The 17916-nt window shown below is 43.7% G+C and overlaps 1 protein-coding gene across 5 annotated transcripts in view; it reads left to right on the top strand.

The window, feature by feature from the left end:
* LOC137782670 (transcription factor COE3-like) overlaps window positions 1–17916 on the top strand; it is a 120284-nt gene that overhangs the window by 86254 nt on the left and 16114 nt on the right. For all 5 annotated transcript variants that reach the window (XM_068572212.1, XM_068572184.1, XM_068572204.1 and 2 more), the window contains exon 11: window positions 9082–9170. In XM_068572212.1, coding sequence (XP_068428313.1) covers window positions 9082–9170 — 89 coding nt within the window. The remainder of the gene's footprint in view (window positions 1–9081; window positions 9171–17916) is intronic.

Genomic DNA, 17916 nt, shown 5'->3' with positions numbered 1-17916 from the left:
GAGGATGCCGGTGTTCTGGTGCTCCGCCGGCAGCCGGCTGTCAGTCAGCGAGGACGAGTCTGAGCCGTCAGAGGGAAAGTTATCAAAGCGGTGAATCTGGTGACGACGCGGCGCTTCGACAGAAAGATTCATGATGGAGCCGAGCGGGAGGAGGGTCGAGTTTCAGGAGCGTTTCAGACGCAGTTAAGACGCTTTCTGTGTCCGTCGTTGTGTTGCAAATGTTGAAAAACACATTTTGTTTCATGGAGGGAGACATGAAGCTTTGCATCTTTACTACAAAACCAGTATAAGACTGCCTTAAACCAGTATAAGAATGTTTTAAACCAGTATTAGACTGCCTTAAACCAGTATAAGAATGTTTTAAACCAGTATTAGACTGCCTTAAACCAGTATAAGAATGTTTTAAACCAGTATTAGACTGCCTTAAACCAGTATAAGAATGTTTTAAACCAGTATTAGACTGCCTTAAACCAGTATTAGACTGCATTAAACCAGTTAAAGACTGCCTTAAACCAGTATTAAACTGCCTTAAACCAGTATTAAACTGCCTTAAACCAGTATTAGACTGCCTTAAACCAGTATTAAACCGTCTTAAGTCAGTATTAAACCGCCTTAAATCAGTATTAGACCGCCTTAAATCAGTATTAGACTGCCTTAAACCAGTATTAGACGGAGGAGGAGGAGGAAGAGGAGGAGGAGAAGGAGGAGGAGGAGGAGGAGGAGGAACATGAAGGTGAGACACGGTCGTTATCTTGAGCTTTTATTTTGTTAGTTTTTGGCGGTGAGTAAATATAAATGTGTCACTTCTTCAAAACAGCTTTAATACTTTGCTTTAAATAACAATACGGAACAATTATATATATATATATATATATATATATATATATATATATATATATATATATATATATATATATATATATATACATATATGTGTGTACAACAGATCATTTCTTTAGGTTTGTGGTGAAGCTGCATCTGCGGTTAACAAACAAACGGAGCGTCTCTTGTTATTTGTGTCGGCCTCCTCTCTCTCTCTCTCTCTCTCTCTCTCTCTCTCTCTCTCTCTCTCTCTCTCTCTCTCTCTCTCTCTCTCTCTCTCTCTCTCTGATGACGGAGTGATGAATAGAAAGTTGTGAGGAATAAAGCAGCAGATCAATAAGCCGGTGAAGGGATGCATCCCGGGTGTTATGGCCGCTTGTCAGCGGGCTCGGGGCCCCAGCTGACGCCGGTCGGCCACTTGACAAGCGGCAAAACAAATCAGCCGTCCACTTAAGGCTCAGCGTGCCGCTGTCTGTCACGGCGCCCCGAAGGAAGGGAGGCGTCATCGGCGGGTTGGCGATCTGCGGGCAGCGAGGCCAAACGCCGCTCCGACCCCCGGCATCAATCACGCGGCCGTGGGGGAGGGAGGGGGGGGACGGGGGGCGATGGGAAATTGCAGCTCGCTGCTGCCGTGGCGGGACGGAGACGCGTCGGGGGAGTTGCCACTCAGCCGAGTCTATTCCACATGATAAGTGTAATACGGGAGGAAGCCGCGCAGATGAAGGCAAATCTATGCGGCTCATCGGGGGACATGACTGCGCCTACGACGAGGCCATCACCGCCAAAACATAATAAAAAAAACAAGCGAGGAAAAGGTAAAGGTGAGCGCCGCCGAAAGTGCATATTTCATCTTTCCGGCTGGGTAAATATGTACAAAGCAAGTCGCGTAAAGGAAAAAAAACCAACAACGACTAAATAAACCCCCACTCAGAGGCCCCGGCGGCGGTGAGAAGCAGCAAATGAAACATAGCGAGCGATAAGTAAACGTAAACAGTTGCGGGATGTAAACAGCGTGGATGTGTACACGCTCCTGTGAAGCGTGGAGGCCGGGAGCGAGCGGGTAATGAGCCTGCGGAGATGTTCCAGTAATCCAGCGTCCCCTCCCTCCAGACCTCTGATCTGTTATCAGCCGGCATCTGCAGGACTGAACACGAGGAAGAGGGAAGAGGAAGAGGAAGGTTTGCCCTCACTTTGTTTTCAATTCTCTGTCGGAAAACAGGTGAACCTCAGTTTCACACCCGTTGATGCATGACAAAGACAATGAATGCCACATTCTGTCCATTTAAATGTGTAAAAACAATACAATTTATGTATAATATAGTATGAGACTGCCATAAACCAGTATTAGATATTCCAAAAACCTGTATAGTATGTCTTCATACAATATTAGACTGTCCTAAACCAGTATCAGACTGCCTTAAACCAGTATAAAATGTCTTGAACCAGTATCAGACTGCCTTAAACCAGTATAAAATGTCTTGACCCAGTATCAGACTGCCTTAAACCAGTATAAAAATGTCTTAAACCAGTAGTAGAATGTCTTAAACCAGCATGAGTCGTAATGTAGAAGAAACGATATTAGTAATATATAGTATTATACTGCCTTAAACCAGCAGTAGTAAGTAGGACTAGACGGTCTTAGACCAGTTTTAGATATTCTTGAACCAGTATAAAATGTCTTAAACCAGTATTAAATGGTCTTAAACTGGTATTATATCTTCTTAAACCAGTATATTACTGCCTTAAATCAGTATAAGACAGCCTATACCAGTATACGACTTTGACCAGTATTAGTATGAAATGTAAAATAAACATCTTCTACTATATTGAGAGATTTATGTGAACTGGTGAGCAGCTGCTTCGGGACCACGAGCAGCTCCAGGCTGACTGGGTGTCAACTGGTTTCTGGCCATTTAATCTAAAATGTGTGGAAACGACGAGCAGCTTCAGGGTTCTGCGTTGATCCCGAGGGCCTGAAGAGGAACCGTGTGTCCCAAAAGAAGCTGCGATCTGTTTAGTCCCCATCAGTTTTGCAATTTCTATATTTACAGCGTTACAAATAGGCGACATTCACGTAAAGAAACCGTATTTGGGGTTTTATTTGTATGTTTCATCAGAAAAAACTTGACGTTTTAGTGCTAAGTTCGAAAATGAAAAAAAAATAGGAGGACCTAGCATTGAACCTTGTGGGACGCCAGTTCCTACTTTTTAAAACTGTTGGATGTCAACTGTTCGTGGTCATTTAATCTAAAATGTGTGAAAACGACGAGCAGCGTCAGGGTTTTGCATTGCTCTTCAGGGCCTGACATTTTGCGACCTGTTTAGTGCCCATCAGCTTTGCAATTTCTATATTTTTATTGTTACAAACTGGCGACATTCACGTAAAGAAACCGTATTTGGGGTTTTATTTGTATTTTTTATCAGAAAAAACTTGACATTTTAGTGCTAACTTTGAAAATTTGATTATTCAGGAGGACCTAGTATTGAACCTTGTGGGACACCATTTCCTACTTTTTGAAACCGTTGGATTTCAACCGTTGTCCCACAATGCAGTTTGTTTCAGAGACGGAGAAGCTGGAAACACTCGGCTCACAAAACACAGCAATAAAGTGAAGAATCTCAGGAGGAAGTTTTTTGCTAGAAATTCGGCGTTTTTAGTATTTTTTTAATATCGGTAGAAAAGAAAGATTTTTTCTTGAATACTAGAAGCTGAAGCAAACCTTCTCAACATGTGTATTGTGCATGTTTCATAGTATTAGTACAACGTATCACACAGTAAACATGACACTTCAGGGTTTCGGGTCTGTGTCGTCTCACTCCGACACTCTCGCCATGTGGTTGTTGTTGTGACCTCGAGTCGACCTCCGGCGCCGTCGAGGTGAGCCGTGAGAGCTTTTTTTTTCTTCGTGTGAGGGAAGCCGGGCGTTACCATGGGAACGGGCTCGCGGGGCCGGCGCTGTGATTGGTCAGCGAGGCCTTTTGTTAACGGGCCCCGACAGCAAAGCCTCCTGGGAAAGTGATCAGGGCCTCGGGCCCGGGGACAAAGTTTTAACACGCTTTTATTTTGAAACAACAGTTAAATCTGAATATAAACACAAAACCGAAGATGATACGTAGTACTTTATAAATACTACAAACCTCTTGACTTCATTACCGCAAGTACTACTGTTATTGCAAGTACTACTATTACTACAAGTACTACTATTACTTCAAGTACTACTATTAATGCAAGTACTACTGTAATTGCAAGTACTACTGTTACTGCAAGTACTACTCTTACTGCAAGTACTACTGTCACTGCAAGTACTACTCTTACTGCAAGTACTACTATTACTACAAGTACTACTATTACTTCAAGTACTACTATTAATGCAAGTACTACTGTAATTGCAAGTACTACTGTTACTGCAAGTACTACTATTACTACAAGTACTACTATTACTTCAAGTACTACTGTTAATGCAAGTACTACTATAATTGCAAGTACTACTGTTACTGCAAGTACTACTCTTACTGCAAGTACTACTGTCACTGCAAGTACTACTCTTACTGCAAGTACTTATATGACTGCAAGTACGACTCTTACTGCAAGTACTTGTATGACTGCATGTACTACTGTTACTGCAAGTACTACTATAAATGTAAGTACTTCTATTACTGCAAGTACTACTATTTATGCAAGTACTTCTATTACTGCAAGTACTACTGTTACTGTAATTATTACTGTTACTGCAAGTACTACTATTGCTGAATGTACTAAAATTAATGCAAGTACTACTATTACTGCAAGGACTACTCTTACTGCAAGTACTACTCTTACTGCAAGTACTAGTATTCCTGCCAGTATTACTGTTACTGAAGATAATTCTCTTACTGCAAGTACACATAATACTACAGTACGTATATTACTCTAACTGGTACTTGTATCTACACTACTGCTCTCCTAGTACTACTACAGCCTTCTGTAGTAGTACACTTACACAGTCTGTACACTTGTATACATACACAATATGTACTCGTAGTATTCCCTTTTACTGCGCTCACATGGTATTACTTCATACCGCCTTCTGGTTTCCACTCACTGCACGTAAAAGTACATTTTTATTCGACCGTTAAAGCTCCTTTTAGAACCGGCCCTTGTGATTATTTGAACATTATTAATCAAGCAGGACCTTCCCATCTTCAGTCGGTCTGCAGATGTTCCCGTTTCCTGGAGGCAGCGAACGCCTCGGCTCATAAATGTGTAAATATTCACAGCTCTGACCTGCTGTTCGCTGCGTCTGCTCGACTCCTCTGATGCTGCAAATCTGCCGTCAAGAAATTAGTTTAACACGTAACCTCGCCTCCCCTTTCTTCTCCCCGTCTCTCCCTCCCTCCCTTCCTCCCTCCTCCTCCTCCTCTTCCTCTCCTCAGTCACTTAGTCGCCTAATAACAGAGCGCTCCGATCAGCAGGACGCCAACCAACCGTTTGATCACTTTCACGGAGAGGGGAGAGGGGGAAAAAAAAAACGGGTCGAGAGAGAAAGAGAGAGCAATAAATACTTGATTAAATGTATAAAGAATCCCCCTCCTCTCCTCTCACCTCTGAATTATCTCCCTCTCCTCCTTTTTCTGATTTATAAAAAAACATCAGACGGCGGGGAGAAAACGTCGGAGGAGAAAAAAGAAAAGAGAGAGAGAGAAAAATCAATACAAATTACGATGGAGAAAGTGGCACTGATGCCTGGAATTGCAGCATATGTTTACACTAAATCAGGCAATCTGTCTTCATATGGGCGGTGTAATGCGTGGGGTGGAGGTGGGGGGTGTTAAAGGGGTGGGTGTTGAGCGGGGGAAGGGGGGAGGGGGGTCAGGGTTCGCGCTGCCAGCCGCCGCTCTCCAATTACTCGAGCTCTTTGCAGGGAGGCAGCCGGTATCGATTGGCTGGGAAGGAGTACGGGGCCCTGCAGGCAGCCAATGGGGCGCTGGGGTCAAAGTGCGGCGAGATTTTAATAAGAGGAAGTAATGGGCTTAATTTCTACAGAGGGAGGGAGGGAGGGAGGGAGGAGGGGTTCTGTCCAGAGGTTCATTAAAAGCCTCCGTCTTTGTTTCTCCATCTGTGGTCTCGTCTTCCTCCCATGATGACGACGAAGACGACGGCGACGACGAGCAGAATAAACCCCCCTTGCCCTCCCTCCTTTGAGCTAGAGGTTGTTGATTTGTTTTTTATTCCAGGAAGTCGTCGGTCCGATTCCCAGCAGGGGGCCCGAAACAAATTAACCCCAGAACGTGTGTAGAGTTTTTAAAATATCACGGTTCAATTTGGGGGAATGTAGGTTTAAACAAATTCGCGTAAAAAAAAAGCATCTTCTGTTTGAGAGAAAAACCTGCTTTGACTTTGTACCATTAGTTTTATATTTATTTTATGTTAAAGAGTGATTTAGAACCGTCCACTTCTTCTACTCACATATTTTGTGTTCGAAACAAACTTGCGCTCCGTAACCCCAAAGTACAAGCTTCGTAGAACTAAGTTACGTTAGTAACCTAACCTGTCGAGGGTTTGTAGATCCATCAGGAGAACCAGAGGATCTTAAACATGCTTTATTGACCACAACCACCATCTTCTGCAGCCACATTCATCCTGGAGAGAAACCTTTGCGTTGCTTGTGGAAACTGGTCGTTATTGAATGAGGTTTGGTGGTTTGACCCCGGACAGAATTATTACATTTCTAGAAACACGTCGTAGAACGAGTGCGGAAGCTCCTGAAAGTCCCAGCATGCCCAAACCGGCCAATGTTTAGCCATAAAATAAATAATCCTTCCATTTTTTAACTGAACAACAGTTTTTTTTAACTGAAATTCCTTCCTAACGGGCCAATGCTTGGTCTTACTGTGATTTTCTTTTGTTGCAGATTCCGACTCTTTAGGTCCTAACCTTCCTAAAAAAAGTGTCTTATTCGTATGTGGGCTGTTGTTAAGTCTTCTGATGTGAACCTTTGAGGAGGGATTGGTGTTTCCACATCCTGAAAATCCCCTATTTGTCTTTTATAATCTGGACCACATCCGTCGTCCTGAGGTTTCACTGACGAGGGAATCGAACATGTGGAACCAGAAGGGGCCGTAAAGTAGAACCATGTGACGCCGACACGGCTACTGCTGTCCCGTGTTAAACGCTCTCGGATCAGACGTTTCCTCCCGAAGAGTTAAACCCCACAGATCTCCCTCTCTCTCTCTCTCTCTCTCTCTCTCTCTCTCTCTCTCTCTCTCTCTCTCTCTCTCTCTCTCTCTCTCTCTCTCTCTCTCTCTCTCGGAGTGTAAATGTGGTTTTATTCAATTGCAGCATTTCCCATAGTGCCTTTCACTTGTTTTATAAGTTGGGTTGTATATGTACGCGGCGGCGTCTGGGGTGGAAAGGGGGAGGAGGGGGATGGGGGGGGGCAATGCGGTTTTGGGACTCGACCACTGATTGCTGCTCCGCCGCATTATCTCCATTCACCCTCTGCTGCTCCGCATCGCCCCCGAAAAGTCTCTTCGGGGGTTTCGACAATGAAATCTTTTCTTCCATTGGCGTTTCGGGGTTCGGTGGAGGTAATAGATTCACTCTCCCGCTTCCTCTCCCGACATGAGGGGAAGGGGGGGGGAGGGGTTGGGTTCGCGTCCCTCAGCGCTCTGTCACCCTTCACATATCATCCCCACCCAGTCGCAATCCTGAAAAGGCCCTTTTTTTTTCTTTCTTCTTCTTCTTCTTTTTTTCTTTCCCGCCGCGTCTCCGAACAAATTTGATTTAGCGGGCTCTCGCGGTCGCCCCGTTCCCGGGGAGAAGAAAACAAATATTGTTATAATGGTAATAACATCTATTTGGCGAGCGCCCGGCGACAAACGGCTTTTGAAGGAGACCCCTCCGCAAGCCGGCGTATACACGCGTGTATATATTTATATATTTAGAGCCGCCTTATTCTTATTCATGAAAGCCGCGGTTATGCATATTAGCGCAAACTAGCTATTCTACTCACCGGCATTTGGTGTGTCAATCATCCTTACGGGGGACAAGAGCCCACGGTGACAAAAGGCGGAGTGGCCGAGACCGGCTGACAAATTGTCCCCAAAGTCAAATTTGACAGCCTTTTATGATTAATGGGCTTGATTATGGAGAAGTATCTCCCCTCCCCTACCCCCCCGAACTCATTTCCGGGTGTTTCCTACAAAACGTATGGAGAGGAGGAAGAGGAGGAGGAGGAGGAGGAAGGCAGATTGTTTGCGGAGGTGAATGAGTGGAGGAGAAAAGGAAGAAAGGGAAGGTTGGATTGAATTAGTGGTGGAAAGGCAGAGCGAGGCGGACAGATGGAGTGTGAGGTCTCACACTTAATAACCAGCAGGAAGATAAGAGAGTGAGTCTCTCTCTCTCTCTCTCTCTCTCTCTCTCTCTCTCTCTCTCTCTCTCTCTCTCTCTCTCTCTCTCTCTCTTTCTTAGTGTTCACTGCTAATAAGAACCAACAAGCTGAAGATCACTGAGAGGTCGCACGAAATCTGGGTATCAAACAAGGAGGACTTTTTTTTTTTTAAGTACCAAAAGAAGGAATCAGACGTTCGGTTCGATTCATCGTCTCCTTTTTGTTTTGTTTTGTGAACTTGATTAAACTTTTTAACTCACTGCAGGTTTGTTTATTTCAGGTTTCATCACTTCAACACTTGAATAACAGCGATATGATATACATACAGACACGTATATCAGACATAACGCAAATGGTATAAAGAAGGGTAAAAATGGCAATCATAAACAACAATTTTTTTGAAATAATTGTGTGTCCAAATTAAAAAAAAATTTCCCTTTTTTTTTCCTTTTTAAAGTTTTATTATTTTTTTATTTTATTTTTTTCTTGAGTTAAACTTTTTTTTTCTTCTTCATTATATATATATATTTAAAAAAAAGTTTTTATTATTATTATTTTTTTTTCTTTTTACATTTTTAAAATATGAATTAAAAATATTCAAATACATCGACTTGTCCTCATGTTGATTGGAGGCGTGGTGACTGCAGGTAGCTTCTGCCAGTGAAACATGAGGAACTGCCCCCGTGCCTTTGAGCAAAGCGCCTCCAGCTCGCGGCGCTGTGGACGAACTCCTTTTACAAATCCACTGAATTTAAGGAGAAACCTGTCAAACGTGTGCATCTGTGACGCCGGTGTGTGTTCCTGTGACGCCGGTGTGTTCGTGTGTGTGTCGGGTTGAATTCGTCTCGGTCGCCCCGCTCACTCTCTCTCTCTCTCTCTCGTCCCGCAGCCTTGAACGAGCCCACCATCGACTACGGCTTCCAGAGGCTACAGAAGGTCATCCCTCGCCACCCCGGGGACCCCGAGAGGTTACCCAAGGTCAGTGGAGACGCGTCATTAAAGTCGCTCCGGGTCAAAAAGGTCAACGGGGGTCAAATCCAAAGCCGGGCGGGAAGCGAGCTTTTTTTTGTGCTTGCCTGGCATGTATATATATACGTCCCAGAATGCACCTGTCTCTGCCGTTTGAGTGTTTAATTTGGAGGGTTTTTACGGCCGCGTTAACGGCCGATATAAATCTGAAGAGGCTGTTTGTCCCTCCGTGGCCGCCGTAGACCACCTGCACCGCGGCGACTTTAAGGCCTCTTGTAGCGTTTAATGCAAGTTGCCTGATTGGATTTGTCGGTTCTGCTCGGCGCTCTTGGCACCGGCCCGGCGCTCCTCGGCTGCCAGCTGGGCAGATTGGTCCTGATCCTTCAAAACAGGAAACAGCTGTTTATGGGAAGCGGAGAAAAAAAAAAATCCTGCAGCCGCCGCTTCTGGGTTTTCGTGCCCCCTCCGCTCGACTGGCAAGGAGGAAGGCGTGAAGTTTAGGGTACGAGCTGATGGAGGCGGCGCGTCGGGGGGGTTTGACGACCTGGGTAGACTCTTGAAAACATTGTCGTCACTTATACCTGTAAATATTTGACTTTATATGTTGGAATAGTCGATAAATACACTTCATTAATGATGTAAATGTCATTTAATGACAAACTTCTCCCAGAGTTGCGTTGGTGATTCTGTAGTTTAGCTGAAACAGTGTGATGAAACGACAACATTGCACTAGAAAGGTCTTAATTAGCGATGGAAAATATACACGTGTCCACGCCGCTGACAATTTTGTAATTTTTTCAAGAATTTGAAATATTGAAAGAAGTTGAAGTGGCAGCAAAGATGGGATTCATGGCTAAAGTTTGATTTTTATTTGAAGTGAATTATTAGTTAATAGTTGACTTGGGATGAACTGAGCTGGAAGTTTCCGTTGACTTTGCTGATAGAAGTTGAAGCGAGCTCAAGTGCATGAAGTGGAAAAACTGATATCAGTGAAAGTGTGTGCGTGTTTATATGTCTGTGTGTGTGTCTGTGTGTGTTTAAATGTGTGTGTCTGTGTATGTGTGTAAGAGAAGAGATGGAATCAGTGGAAGTGTTTCTGACCCGTTGAAGTGAATGAGATGAAAGCAGTGAAACTGCCATTCAGTGTTTTTCATTCACAAAGTTAAACAGTCATAAAATCTCAGTTCTGAGCTGTAATCTCAAATTATACGGATAATCTTATCTCTTCAGTAAACTGAATCTTGTTGGATTTTGTCAGTTTTGAAGCGTCACTTTGGTCTTTAGACACTTTTCAGACATAATCTCTAAACGTATAATAAAACATGATCCTTCATCGCAGCGACAGAATCACTTCAAGTTGGTAAACATTTAGTGTTTAATCTGAAACAAGTCTCTTTTTTAATGTATTTCCATCCGCAGTGAATGAAATAAAACCAACTGCCTTGAAAAAAAAAAAAAAGGAGGAAGAAAGGCAGCGAAAGCACTTTAAAAAAAATCTATTAAACAACAGCCGGCTTCTGGAAACAGTGAAGAAAAGTGTCTGTGATTTGTAGTTTAATGGCGTCCAAAAACACACACACACACACACACACACACACGCACACACACACAAACAACAACCAGGAAGCTCCTTTAAGATTTGTGTAGAAAAACATCAGTAGTGAAATGTGCCTGGTTTCCATATTTACCCACAGAAACGCATCAGTATGCACACACACACACACACACACACGCACACACACGCACACACACCTGCCCTGGTTAGCATGAAGAGATTATTCCGGCGGCTGGCGGCTGCGATGGCTAACTGAGGCAGATTCCTTGCGGCAGCGGCGGCGGCGGCGGGCGGCGGCGGGTCCGGCGGGCGTCAGATGGGCTCTGACACTCGAAAGCAGCCGCCAAATTGAAACCATTTATCAAAATCTGACATCGGAGATGCAGTCACCACGAAAAAAAAAAAAAGGAGGAAAAAAAAGCAGTTTATTTGTAAATTGATACTAATAGCGAGCGCACATTGTCTGGCCCCCCTTTGATGGCCTGATTTGCAGCCAGAGTGGGACGTCAAACGCCCGGCGCCCGCCTCGCCGCTTAGATATTTATTTATTCAGAGGAAAACTCAATAAGACCACAGGGTTGTTGTTTTTTTTATTTGGACATGCAGTGAGCTGTTGGCGTGTGTGTGTGTGTGTGTGTGTGTGTGTGTGTGTGTGTGTGTGTGGTCATGTGACCGAGCAGGCGACGGGTTAACTCGGCCTGTCACTTCTCTTTTGCTTTCACCTGCCGCCCGCTCGCTGCAGAGGACAGCGGCCGCGATGGAAAGAGATGTTTTGGACGGCGAGGTTTTCTGTTTTTTTTTGTTTTTTTTTGTTGAGACAGGCGGCGCGACACAGAACAGATTGATTCGTCGTCGTAGGGCGTCAGGTGGTGGCGGCGGTGGATGTGGTGCATTGTGGGTGCAGCAGCGAAAGAGTGATTGTTCCCCCTAAACATAAATGGTAAATATGGAAAACCTGGAGAGGAGGAGAAGAAAACACAACAACCCTCACAGCTGATTTTGTCTGAAAGATGGGAAACGGCTTTGGAATGGACTCAAAGATTAGAGTTAGCCTAGCTTAGCACAAAGAATGGAAGCAGGGGGAAACTGCTAGCTTAACTCTGTCGATGCACATTCCTGGTATACATTTTGGCTCTTATTAGCTAACAACCGAGGTACTGATAAATCAGCTGGGTTTTGTTGACTGAAGTCAACTAAAATGAGTTTAGCCTAGCTTAGCACAAAGACTGGAAGCAGGGGGAAACTGCTAGCTTAGCTCCATCGATACACATTTCTGGTTTACGTGCCGGCTAGGTAACAACGGAGGTACCGTTCTGTCAGCTGGGTTTTGTTGACTGAAGTTAGAAGTTACAGCTTCATCTCAAATGAGTTTAGCCTAGCTTAGCACAAAGACTGGAAGCAGAGGGAAACTGCTAGCCTAACTCTGTCAATACACATTTCTGGTATACATGTCGGTTCTCATTAGCTAACAACTGAGATACTGATCTATCAGCTAGGTTTTGTTGACTGAAGTTAGAAGTTACAGCTTCATCTCAAATTAATTTAGCCTAGCTTAGCATAAAGACAGGAAGCAGGAGGAAACTGCTAGTATAGCTCCACCAAAAATAAAAATAAAACAACAACCCAAGATCTGATTTACTGAACGTGCCTCTTGTTAGCTCGCACGCTAGCAGGCTAGTCCTCCATCCATCACCTCTCTGACTCCAACACGCGACCTGTGAACCGCGCCACGCCGCAGATGCTAACGCGCTAGCGGCGAGTCCTCTCTGGAGGCGGCCCGGTCGGACGCTGAGGTGTCCGCTTGCAGCCGAGCCAGACTGGAAATGAAATTAGAGGGCTGAACCCGATCCAGCAGAAGCCCCAGAGGTCGCCAGCGACCAGTTGGCCTCACCGCCTGTCGACCCGCCGTTTAGCTGTCTGTCTGACGCGCGCCGCAGATACATCTGAAGACAGAGGTTATTTAAAAACAAGAGTTAGAGCTTCGCTTTGCTCGTTTAAGCTTTATGACCTCTGTATTCTGGTTCATTTTAAGGGATAAATAAAGATGTTTAACACTTATTAAGACTGCTTAACGGCTTCTGGATATAAACCTCCTTAAATGTCCCTTAATGTGTACATTAAGGGACATTTAAGAGCTTTGCTCCTCAAAGCTTTTCAACCACTGATTCATTTTAAGGTATAATTAAAGAGGTTCTGTTCAGTAAATATAAATATTTAATGGCTTCATTTCGCTCTTCTGCAAAGACGATGAACAATCTCTTAAATATCTGAACATATTTCACCTCAACTGTCCCTTAATTTGCACGATGAGGGTAAAAAACACTAAATTTGTAGAGCTCCACTTTGCTCTCTGAACCTTTTTAAATTATGATTTCACTCAACCTGAAGTGGAAAAGGTTCAATTTGAGGTCGTAGTGAAGAGCTTCTGTTCAGTAAATATTAAAGAGACTTTATTTCTCTCTGAAACGTGCAGATTTATTGCAAAATAATCCACGTTTTTGGGGTGAAAAACCAAATAACCCAAATTCCGGTTTCACAGAAAATCCATCTTTTTTTACACCTTCTCTTCTGGTTCTTAGTATGGAAGCTCGTCAACGCCACTGTAATACAAAAATAAGATCCTGGAAATCCAGATTATGACTTCCAGGATCCTCATTTAATATCTCATGAGCTACTAAATCGAAATTATGAGATAGTATCTCATAATTATGACTTAACGACTTAAAATTTTAAGAGATAAATCAAAACTATGAGGTATTAAGTGAAAATTAAGAGATACTAAGTCATAATTATGATTTACAGGATCTTATTTTTTTTAAATCATATTGGCGGTAATGGGCTTCCATAGGTTATGACCATAAAGGTGGAGATTAACCGTGTTTGTCGTGTTGTGTGTTGCACCTTTAGCTCCCGTCATTGACCCCCATCTCGACCCTTTGAGGGGTTCCAACCCACTTCATGAACGACGAGGACGTTTCCTGCTCTCGTTCAGGATAATGATCCGTATTCAATCCACGAGCTGGACCTCAATCCGATCCAGAATAAAAACCCCACCGCCGCCTGATAATCTCTAATCTGGAGCTCTCTCTCTCTCGGTCTCTCCGTCCATATTTCTCATAGAGAGTCCGGCGCTTGCGGCTGCAGCTGCGAGCGGCTCGGGGTGATTTATCATTGTTAAGGGCCGCTGTCGGGGCTCCGCTCCTCCGGGGTCGCGCTCATCCCACCGCACGCCCTCCAGCCACGGAGCCGGCCCCCCGTAATTAAGCCCCGAGAAACCGATGGAAGACAATAGAGGAGGAAGAAGAGAGAGGAGGGAGAGGAGGGATGTGTCAAGAGATGACTTGAGGAAGGGCGCAAGGTCGCGAGGGTGCATCCTCCGGTGCGGCGAGCCGCTTCAGAGGAGCCGCTCACCTGCAAGCACATTAAATATTTAACATGATGTCATCACAGAGTTCTGTTTAAGCTGTTTGAGGAATATCACTGTCGCCGGCTGTTAAAGGAGATTTAATGTGCTATTTTTTGACTATATATATATATATGTATATATATATATATATATATATATATATATATATATATATATATATATATATATATATATATATATATATATATATATATATAAGGGAGGAGAGGGGGAGGTAGGAGGTAGGAAAGGGAGCGAGGATATTGAACAGAGACTGTTTGTCTAAGATCAGTTTTTCTTCTGTCTGAAGAATCTTCTTCTTCCTCCTTTCTTCATCTTCTTCTTCTTCTTCTTCTTCTACCTATCCTACTCTTCTTCATCCTCCCTGTCTTCCCTCCTCCTTCTTCTTTATCCTTCTTTTCTTCCTCCTACCACCTCCTTCCTCCTTCCTACTCCTCTTCTTCCTCATTCCCTAGCCTCCTCTTCCTCCTCCTTCTACCTCCTGCATCCCCCCTCCATCTCCTCCTCCTCCTCCTCTTCCTCCTCCTCCTCTTCCTCCTCTTCTCAGTGTGAGTTGATTAGATCCACTGAGGATAAACCAGCGAGTCGTGTTTCTCTCCACCTGTAAACTCCCTGTAGCTCTGTGTGTGTGTGTGTGTGTGTGTGTGTGTGTGTGTGTGCGTGTACGTGTGTGTGTGTGTGTGTGTGTGTGTGTGTGTGTGTTTGTATTCTACACCTGCGGTCCTCCACATGAAACACTTATTGCCCTTTTTTCTTGCATTTCTTTTTTAATGAAACAATATATTTGTGAGGTGATTTATGAATTAAAATTAATTCAGATATTTTAAACTCCTTCAAAAAAAGTCTCCAAAGAAATCTTCAAATTAATAACCGAGTCAGAACCCAGCTGGCGTTCAGACACGATGGATTCATCACGTCGTATTAAATGACTGTTAATCTAAATGAAAACGAAACCTTTCCTCCAAACGGCTGCGACGTGTTTTTCATCCCTCAGTCTCGTCTCACAGGAAGTCCTCGCGTTCTTCTTCTGCGCCTCAATTTACGGCACGACCTTCCTTCAGGATTATCAGCTGAGATGAAGGTCTTCATGGTCCCATATCTGGGATTTTTTTCTGTAGTTTCTGTGGAAAACGTTTATTCAGATTTACCGCGAGATCGTGAACGTCGAACAGAGGGCATTGTGGGAAATGTAGTGTCAAAGTTAGGAGGGAAAACCTCAAACATTTAGGTTCATTATGTTTGATGCGTCATATTTCAGTGACATTAAACAATGTAGAAATATTGTACTTTACTTCAGTACTTTACTACATCTTTTACATAGTAAAACAGAAGGCATTGTGGGAAATGTAGTGTCAAAGTTATGAGGGAGATCTTTAAACACATGAAGGTTTGCATCATATTCCAGTGAAATTAAACGATGTAGAAACTTTGTTCACGCTCTTATGTTAAAAAAACTTTGAATTGTACTTTACTTCAGTACTTTCTACTACATATTTTACATAGTAAAACATCAAGTATTTTAAATACATGTATATATTTTAACTTCGGTACTTCCATAGTGTGGTATTAGTACTTTTTCAAGCACAGTAAAGAGGACAAGAATGTCCCAGCTTGGCCAATCACGAGCCGGATGGCCTGAACGCCGGCTTCTCATTGGTTCAGAGAGCATCCAATCGGCTGCCTCCGTCTCGGAGCTGTTTTTGAAGTCCAGTTATCCGCTCTGACCCCTGAACTCCTCGCGGATCGTCCATCTCCTCACGAGCTGAAGGGAAACACCCAGAGACCCTCCTCCTCCTCCTCCTCCTCCTCCTCCTCCCCTCTGCTCCTCCTCCTCCTCCTCCTCCTCCTCCTCCTCCTCCTCCTCGTAGGTGTGGGTCAGTGATAAGAGATGATGATGATAACCGGGAGCCAGTGCATTACCGTATCGATCGGGGCGCCTTTCAGCGCCGTTAAAGCGCCCGGCGCTCTGATTGCCGGCACTCGCGCTGACAGGAATCCAATGGCGCTGTCTCTGTGTGTGTGTGTGTGTGTGTGTGTGTGTGTGTGTGTGTGTGTGTAGGGTGTGGCCCGAGCAGCTGATGTGTGTGTGTGTGTGTGTGTGTAGGCAGCGTGGAGGCAATTAGACGCTCTGACAGATAACAACACATCCAGAGGACTGAAACTGGATCTGATGCTCAGAAGAGGAAGAAACACAGATTACATGGAAACTGTTTGTTTTGAGGGATTTTAGAGGTTTAATCTCTTTAATCTCATCATCCACGAACAATGAGGAATTATAGGAAGAAAACACGGATGGAAAATAACACGAATTCTGTCCAAAATGTTTTTCCACGTAACTGTTTGATGTCTTTCTGCCTCTAAGGGGAATATTATTATTTTAGGTTTTCTCTATTATTCATTTTGTCTTCAGAACATCTTGTTTTGTTCCAGATGCTTCAAAATGTTTTAGTTTACTTTGAGATCAAAACCTTTAAAAACATTTTTTTATTTTTTTTAATTTTTATAAATATGTATATTCATATATGTATATTTTTATATATATATTATATTTGTATATTTGTAATTTTTTATATATAATATATATATATATATATATATATATATATATATATATATATATATATATATATATATATATATACATATATATATATATATACATCTTAAAACCTTTGATCAGACCGGCAGCCAATCAGAGCGGAGTATCACGAGACAGGAACACCTGCTTCACCTGCTGCTGCTGTACAATCAATACTCATATCCGATCAGGACATTGAAGCGTTATCGATCGATCTGCTGCTCTTCTTCTGTGGTGGATTTATGGCTGTTTATATTTGCGTGTGTGTGCGTGTGTGTGTGTGTGTGTGTGTGTGGGTGGGTGTGTAGTTGTGTAGGAGAGTTTGAGTGTCTGATTTACAGATCAGAGAGCGCTAGCCAAGAACAAATGAACACGCACACACACACACACACACACACACACACACATACACACACACACACACACACACACACACACACACACACACACACACACACACACACACACACACACTCACGGAGCAGCGGCGGCTCTCCAGCAGCGAGGCCTCGGAGGCGTCATTAACTTGAGAAGGCTGTTGTGTCTGTCAGGACCTAATGAAAATAGAAGGACACACACACACACGCACACACAAACAGACACACACACACACACGCACACACACACACTTGCACGACACACACGCAGACACACAAAAGAGCTAAAGTCTGTTGTGTGTCTGTGAACTGTATTTTTCAGGTGTGAGGTCCTGCATATGTTTGGCGTGTGTGTGTTTCCGTGTGTGTGTGTTTAGGTGTGTGTGTGTGTGTGTGTGTGTGTGTGTGTGTGACGGGCAGCTGCTGCCTCGTGGCGTCTCGCTGCTGCAGCCGAGCGAAGGAGACATTAACTAACTTCTGTTTTCTAATGGAGATTAATGAAGCCAGAGGAACACACACACACACACACACACACACACACACACACACACACACACACACACACACACACATACACACACACGTCCTTTCACCTGCTGATTTTTGGTTTAGTTTGGAAAGAAAAAAGGAGACGACCTCAAATTAAAATGAAGGAAAGAAAAGTAATTAAAGGAAGAAGAGAGGAAGTAAGGAAAGGAGACATGGGGAATGAGTTATTAGTCAAGGAAGGAATGAAGGAAGGAATGTAGGAAGGAAGGAAGGAAGGAAGGAACACAAGTAGAGGAAACAAAAGGATAGGTCTGAAAAAAGATGAAAGT

This window comes from Clinocottus analis, unplaced genomic scaffold (genome assembly GCF_023055335.1).
Source record: "Clinocottus analis isolate CAN_PGR_092001 unplaced genomic scaffold, fCliAna1.0.p SCAF_1, whole genome shotgun sequence".
NCBI lineage: Eukaryota > Metazoa > Chordata > Actinopteri > Perciformes > Cottidae > Clinocottus > Clinocottus analis.
Note: the sequence above shows the minus strand (reverse complement) of the source record. Positions and strands in the feature narration are given on the sequence as shown.